An 8093-nucleotide genomic window follows, 5' to 3' on the forward strand; every position below is an offset into this window, starting at 1 on the left:
GAGCAGGGCTTATAAAGAGGGCAGGACAGGTGCAACCCATTTGGGTGGTAAGGGAGGCAGGAGAACATGAGGGCAGACAAACACAAAACAGGGCCCAAGCGCCCCCACATGGCCGCAGGGGCACAGGGCGTGACAGGAAAAACGCTTTCTAATTCGGGTCTGGATGTATTTCTTCCTCTTGCTCAGAGATAGTGCTAATATCGGGTTCAACACGTCCCCTTGTTTTACATTGTTCTCTTCATCTGCTTTTCAGTGCAGTTTGTAAGATATTCATCATATGAAGACTATGCGGAGACGAAACAAGAGCGCTATATTACTGCTGTTATTAATTACATACTGTGACATTTATGTCAGTAATCTGCGAGGGAAATATCTATTGCTTCTTGTTCTCAACACAATCACTTTCGACTTTTGTTTTTAAAATGATGCTGTGTTTTTTCCTCTTTTCACTCCAAAGTATAATGTTGAGCAGGGGTTTGTGATCTTGTGAGGTTATTTTACTGTATTATTTGTGTTTTCTTCTGTCTGCTTGAACAATCATGTGGACTGAATATTGTGGTGGTGAGGTGTGGCTGAGCTCGAGTGCAGGGCGGAGCGAGTGGGGTGAGCAGCCCATGGAGAGGTGTGTATGAGGGGATAATTTGGCTGAGCTGTGGGCAATTACTGACTATCCCTTCTGCCTCCTCTCCGGGGCTTCAAAAGAGGACCCGCTGGAGGACCAGGGTAAGAACACAAAGAGAAAGAGTTGCCTTCCAGGGAGGCCCTGTGGTGAGGCGGCGCAGGCAGCGATTTTGGTTGCAGCCTGTAGAGGAGCCCAAAAGACTCTCCAGGTGTGATGTTTCTGTTGTATTTTTTGTTTTGACAATGAAAAGCATGGACACCCTGACCAGGCATCTTCCCTGCTGAAGAATCCACTGACAGGCAGCAGGATGTCACAAATGTTTGTTTTCTGCTGAATACATTGTGCACATTTTTGTTTATTTTTAATTAGAAACAAAGTCAACAACACAACTCCTTTTTTATTTTGATTTTTTTGTATCAGCATAGAGCAGTTCATTTGATTTTGGTACGGATCTTGGCGTCTTTCTCCGCAGGCTTCTTTGGTTTCTTTTTCCGGGCCCTCCTGGTTCTGCCTTTCCCTTGGGGCTGCTTGGCGTTGAGAGCCGGTCTGGACCTGGTCAGGCTGTTGGCCGTGGGGCTGAGCTTACTGTGGCCCATCTCCGGATCGGAGTGGGCGCCATGAGCCGAGATGGACTTCCCCGGAGGGGAGCGCGGGGAGTCGGAGAGCAGGTTGGGCTGGGAGCAGGAGCGCACGGCCGGGGAGCTGGTGGGGCGGTACGGCGTGGAGCCCCCGATCGCGGGCAGGTGGACGTGCTCCTGGCTGAGGTTGGTGACGGAGTAGCGGCTGCTGTTGGACATGACGATGTGGTGCCAGGAGCTGAGGGGGGTGGCAGAGAAGTGTTGGGGGCCGCTCGAGTCTTCTTTGGGCCCTCCGGGAGACATGACCATGGAGCCACCGGGCGTGACGGCCTCCACGGCGCTCTGGAAGGTCTTCAGGATGCGGTCACTCTTCTGCTTCTCCTTCTTCTGACGGGACTCGACCTTCCTGAGCTGACGACGGTGATCCTTCATCATCTGCTTCCTGGTGTCGGCCAGTCCCCTGAACAGAAACACCAGCTTTAATTCCTGATGACAGAATCTCATTACCACACTCGTCAGAATCAGAGAAATCCTCGCCTGTAGTCCACCATTCCTGTCCTGTCGCGGTCAAGTCTCTGGATCAGCTCCTCGATCTGGTAGCGATCCAAAGGAATGCTCGATTGCTGACAGTTTCACACCAAAAAGAAGACACAACTTAGTCTTCACTTTAAAATGACCACATGGGTTCCTACAAATGAAAACGACTCCACAGAGACAAGCATGAACGAATCAGCCAAAACATTATGACCATCAGAGCAGCTCCAAAGCTGCAGCAGTTTGAGCCGCTGCAGGAGAGAAAAGGAAAAATAAATTAGAGCTAGTTCTTAGAGAATACACCTGAACAGCTTTCCTGAAGTCAGCAACAGGGACTCGCATGGTTCCGTCTTTGTCAATGTTCCGGAAGAAATCCCACAAACGCAGCTTGCGCTGATCCAGATAATCCTTCAGAAATATATTTGACGATATGTTTGGTTTTTTTTTCTTTTTACGTACAGAATCAATAGTGAATGCACACAAAACAATTACATTAATTAATTAATTAATTACATTAATTTTTAATCATTTTTAAACTGGGTTCTGAGGCGTTTCAAAGTCTTTTTCTCTTAAAATGAGCCACAAACCTGAATAACTTTCATCGGATCAACGCGTTTTGGCGGTTTTTTGGCGATGAAGCCTCCGACTCCGCCGTACTGCACCTCCAGACCTGGATGCTCCTGACATGTCAGCTCCAACAGATGCACAAAGTTCTCATTTACCAGGACGTTCTGCTCAGGAAAGACACACATACTGTGCTCGAGTCTTAAATAAACCATTAAGTGTTTCCTTCACCTGAGTGTAAATGTACATTATACTCAAGAATCAGGCTACAGGCCATTGGCAGTCACTCACACATATGTTGATCTCCTCCAGGGCAGTTTTTGGTGTGTGTTTCACCACGTTGACCAGGGCCAGTGCTCCCTCTACTGTTAAAGAGTTATAAGCCAGCTGCAGAGGAAGAACAAGCAGAGGCATCTCGCTGGCGGACATGTTGGACTGATTGCTTTACGTGACCGTCACGTGCCGTGGTGCGCTCACCAGCAGTACTCGGAGTGTGTCATTGAACTCCAGACCCCTGCACAGCATGCTGACCCCCTCGTTCGTGAGTCGGTTGTTGCCGAGGTTGAGATGCACCAGCGTGTTGTTGAATTTCAGAGCCTCCCCCATAGCCAGGGCCCCCTCGTTCCCGAAACCGTTCCACGACAAGTCCAGGTGTTTCAGCATCATGTTCACCTGAACGCAGAGGTTATCGTCATGTCTGGATGCCAAGGCAGTGGTTGGAAGAGCAGCCGCACCTTCAACCCGGCACAGAAAGCCACGGCTCCTTTCATCCGGAGGCGATTCCAGCTGAGGTCCAGCACCTCCAGACCTTCATTGTTGGCTGTGGAAAGTGGAGCTGTGAATACGGATAAAGGCAATCATTTGAAACAGATAATAATAATAATAATGATACCTAATAGCTGGCCCAAGTGTTCCCCTCCTTTTCCACAAAACTCATTGTGGCTCAGATCCAGCTCCTTTATCCTGGAATTAGTCTGAGACAGATTAAAGAAACTTTATTCACTTGTTTTACATAAGCCGGACGTTAAATCTTCATTGAAGTGGGCTTTGAAACTACATTTTTTCTTTCTATCTTAACAGTAACAGTTTTAAGGCATTTCTTTGTACATAAAGTCAGTGCAGACGACATTAAATACAATTATTTAGAGATGAAAACATAGCAGAAGCAGACATTAATGAAATGAAACAACCAGCAGCATTAGCCCCAATACAAACTCCATAAATGTTGACCTGGTTATCGTTTTCCAATCATAGTGGATCTTTTTTCTCCTCCCAAACTCTTCTTGAGACATGTATTTTTTCAAATCTTGAGGCATATTCTTTTTAGTAAACGTGGACAGCATGTATTCAGATTGAGAGGTGGGACCTGCTCAGAATGTATTTGTTTAAGGATTTGTTTAATAACTTACCGACAAGGCGTCTCCAAAATATTTTGCATCATCGTCATTGAACTTATTACCTGTGAGAGAAATGCAACTAAAGTATAAAATGTAATAAGGCTTGCATTTATTCAGATTATAACTAACAAGGTTGTGGAAAATGAGCTGAGTTACCTCACTTTTGAAAACCTTCTTCTTAAAACTACATAAATATGCAGATTACCTGAAAGCTTAATAGATTTTAATGAGATGTTATCCAGCAGCACTTTGGCCACGTACTCAGCTCCTGCAGATTTCAGATGGTTATTGGATAAATCCTGAGAACACAGAGACAGAGGTGAACGGCGACATGAAGGCCTCTGGGTCCTGGTGTCCTCTGCTGGTTGATCCTCTGCTGACTGATCTCCAGCCTGACCTACCAGGTGCTGAATGGTGAAATTGGCCCTCAGCATCTCTGCCAGGTATTTGGCTCCTTCAGCCTGGATGTGATTGTCTGCCAGCTCCAGAGTGTTGATGGTCATATCAGTCTGAAGATATAAAGGCCTCATCAGAAATGCCCGGACTCTCATTGGACAGACAGTGCTCTGAACTCACCACCAGGGCGGTGGCCAGTGCCCGGCAGCCCAGGGGTCCCAGGCCGTGGTGGGCGAGGCTCATCGTGGGAGAGTCCAGGTTTCGAAGGAAGTAGGAAACGGGCACGACACCCACCAGCTTACAGGCCTGCATGTACACTTCAGCTGTGGACATCTCCTGGTTATTCTTCTCGCTCTCTGCAGACAGCCAGAGGCAGACGGTCCTGAAACTTTGTACTGGAGTACGACTTTTGACACAGTTAAAATACTTTAGCATTCAATGCTGTTCAAACTTGAAAAGGTCTTTAAAATACATTTATAGTGCATCTATAGCCCACTAAACCCCACTGAGACTTTTTTTGTCTTTTTATTCTTGTTTTAGTTGTGTTCTATCGGTTTGATTCTTATTTTGTTTAGGTCTTGTGTTCTAAATCATAATCCTGATGTGTAAAGTGGTAAGGTATGGTATATATGTATTAAAAAACTACATTTAAAGCACATCATCAAAAATTGCAATAAAAAAATACAGTTAGATCAAAAGGTTTCAAAATTAATTCGACAATATGAATCAGTAGTATTAAGTCAAATTACATAGTATAAAATGTACTTGAGTAAAAACAAAGATATGGAGAATTTGAACAAATGCTCATAAAAGTGCAAGGGCTCAGACATCCTACTTGAATATTGTTCATTTCTTTGTCTACACCTGACATACATGAGCAAACACTTTGCAAAGATTAAACCGAGTCATTTAATCACTTTTTTGATTACGTATTTATAAACTGATATTTGCAGGTTATACACAATAGTAGTGTAAGTGTGTGTGTGTGTGTGTGTGTGTGTGTGTGTGTGTGTGTGTGTGTGTGTGTGTGTGTGTGTGTGTGTGTGTGTGTGTGTGTGTGCGTGTGTGCGTGCGTGTGGGTTTTCCTATGTTGTGGGGACAAAATGTCCCCACAACATAGGAACACAGCACAACATAGGAAAACCAGGCACATGTTGTTGTTACTGAAAAAAGTAAAAGTGCAAAAACATTTCTTTAGGGCTAGGCATTGTTTTGGTGTGGGTTAGGGTTAGGGTCAGGGTTAGGAGTTAGACATGAATGGGAGTCAATGGAAGGTCCCCACAACAGTGGGAAACCTACCACGTGTGTGTGTCCGCGCGCGCGTGTGTGTGTGTGTTCTCTTAACAAGATAACTTTTACAATATAAACAAATTAAATGCAGCTCATGTGTCTGGGTTGTTCCTTAGGTTGATGTTGTACAACATAGTTTCTAGATCAGGGTTGTCAAACAGAAGGTTTGTGGGCCAAAACCAGACCACAAGAGGCTCTAGTCCAGCCTGTCGAACCATCAAGCAAACTGTAAACATTTTAAAGAAATGAGACCCAACACAAGGAAATGTAGTCTGTTTTGGGCCCCTGAACTAAAATGTGTGTGTCCCAGGACACAGGGACCAGTAAAGTGGATCTTCCTTCATGTGCATGCCTCTACTCACCATCTGACTCCAGGTCTGAGTCAAACTCATCATCCAGGTCTTGAGAATGAGTCGGGGAAGGACAGTCCTCATCTTTTAAGCAAAGAGAATCAAAAGACAGTGTTGACATTGCGTTCCGTTATTCCCTCTGAAGGAATTCCCTACACACTATTGTGAGGCTATGCAAGCTTCTGACATTTGTTCAGGTATTGTGTTGCTCAGCGGTTCCTGTGAGCTGAACCTGTGCAGAGCAGCAAGTAACTGGACCCTTCAGTGTCATGTATAGCAGCATGAATAATTAATATCTCAGTGTGGTTCAGTGCTTTTAGAAACTCCAGTAAAATGGAAAAAAGAAACCACTCAAATAAACTATGGAATCCGACTGTTGAAGTGAGTCAGAAAAGTATTAAAATTATAAATCATATAATAATAAAAAAAAACATGTAAGATAACGTAATGTAAAAACTCCAGACGTTCCCACGGGCGGGCGCGCGCTCGTAGCGCACATGCGTGAACTCGGGCTTGAAAAATGATTGGCACCCTGTTGTGTTACGTGTTCTACCCTCTTTCCCGGTACCTTGCCGCCAGGTTTGGAGGTAAATCTCTCTACTAGTGTTGAGATGTGTGTGAACCGAGTGTGTGTGTGTGCGTGCATTAAGTTGAAGCTTGAAGTGTGTGTGCATATTTCTCCTGAGCGGCAGCGGCTAGCTGAGTGTTTTGGATAAACTGGTTTCCGTGTTAACTGGTGATCGACTGTCTTCCACGTCCGTTGACAATAGAAAACAGAAACGCGTAGCTTGTCCGAGAGAACACCGGTTATTATAAAATCTCGAAGTGTTGGATCTATTGTGAGTTTCATGCTAACAAATGCTGTTCTTAGGAAGCAACGACGGACGCTCTATGAAGTGGGCCACTAGTTAACAAGGAAACCAGACACTCCAAAACACCGCCGGCTCTCCGTGAGTTAAACTCACACAGACGGCGTTATTTATAGCGGCTGGCGGGGCTGAATTTGTGTGTGTGATATTTTTGTCCCTTTCTTCTCAACCCCATCTTGCCCCTAGTGTTGTGAAATGTCACTATTTTTGCACTTTTTGCGCCCACGTGTGGCAGCTTGCACCTGTTCAGAGCGTCTGAAGACGTTATGATGCCGCTGCGCGCGCGCGTGATTGTGTCGTCGTGTTTTTCCCTACTACTGAGGACCAAAAGTAACTTTAAGGCTAAAAAACTGAAGTTCTCCTGACTGAAATCATTATTTGTTCAGGTGAAAGGGCAGGAAAATTGTTAGTGAGTTTGAGGAAACCAAAACGTGTGTTTTGTTTATTAATTTAGGTATTTTTTTAGGATATAAACCGGTGGCCAAGTCAACATTTATTTGTCTGCATGCTTTTAAAGGTATGTTCTCACAGCTCTCTTTATCTGTTTGTGCTGTTTATTAATCCAAACCACTTTTCACTGGCCTTTTTTTATGCTGCATTAGTCTCAATGTTGATCTCCATCTGTTCAGAGAAGCTCCAGGCCAAACTGAGGCCCCAGCCAAAAGGGAATAAAAGCCCTCTTTCCCTAAAAGAAGCAGTGAAACGCTGACATTGTTACACGTGCTACTTAATCAACACTATTATTTGCTTGTTTTCTTTCAGTTACTGCTTGAAATACTCCCAACAGAACATGAGGTTGCATTTATTGTACTAGTTATTGCTAAAATATTGCAGAAAGGGATTGTGGCGGTCATCTCGCTGCTTGTGTGAATGTCTTCATTCATTCTTCTCGTCTTGCAGTAGCCTCAAAGACGGTTTCCCCTCCTGCAGAGGTTCATGGCTCGGCAGGGTGGGATGGCGGTGCGGACTCGACCAGGACCTTCACCCAGTCTCAGATGGCCTTGCTGGACCGGAGCGTCAGCCAAAACACTGGTTCTGAGGGAGAACCTGAAGAACCAGACCCGGGAAAACAAGACAGTACGGATATGGATAAAGAGCCAACAATCGCATTACTGACTGAAGACGAAGAAGCTGTGTCAGGATCTATGAATCAGGATGAAACAAGAAAGAATCCCGAACACCAGGATGAGGAAGTAAATGTCCTCCGTGAAGTTCTGCCGATGGAGAAAGTCCCTGAGGATGGGAATGTTTCTTCATCTGAGGACATTAGTCCAGAAGAAGCACTTCAGACACAGTTCACGTGGATGAAAACCAAAGACGGCGTGCAAGAACCCTCCGGTATGGTGCAGAAAGAAATCCAAACCTCAGCGGAGTCTGGACCTGCCACTGAAAACACGTCAGCTGAAATCCAGATTCCAGTCACGGAAACCTCAGAGACCGAGTGCTGGGATGAGTGCGTGCTCCCCGACGCCGTCAATGTGAATTACCTGAAG

At 45.3% G+C, this 8093-nt stretch overlaps 1 protein-coding gene across 1 annotated transcript; it reads right to left on the reverse strand.

The window, feature by feature from the left end:
- Positions 1-1053: 1053 nt before the first annotated feature.
- Positions 1054-5852, reverse strand: lrrc74a (leucine rich repeat containing 74A). The gene is made up of 13 exons (XM_030117464.1): positions 5740-5852; positions 4272-4443; positions 4097-4204; positions 3901-3994; positions 3708-3757; positions 3191-3272; positions 3033-3118; positions 2776-2970; positions 2590-2685; positions 2322-2465; positions 2038-2142; positions 1738-1823; positions 1054-1660 (listed from the first exon to the last, which is right to left on the reverse strand). The coding sequence occupies exons 1-13, from the start codon at positions 5850-5852 to the stop codon at positions 1054-1056; spliced, it is 1938 nt and encodes a 645-aa protein (XP_029973324.1).
- Positions 5853-8093: the final 2241 nt, after the last annotated feature.

Source organism: Salarias fasciatus, chromosome 19 (assembly GCF_902148845.1).
Source record: "Salarias fasciatus chromosome 19, fSalaFa1.1, whole genome shotgun sequence".
In the NCBI taxonomy this organism is placed as follows: Eukaryota; Metazoa; Chordata; class Actinopteri; order Blenniiformes; family Blenniidae; genus Salarias; species Salarias fasciatus.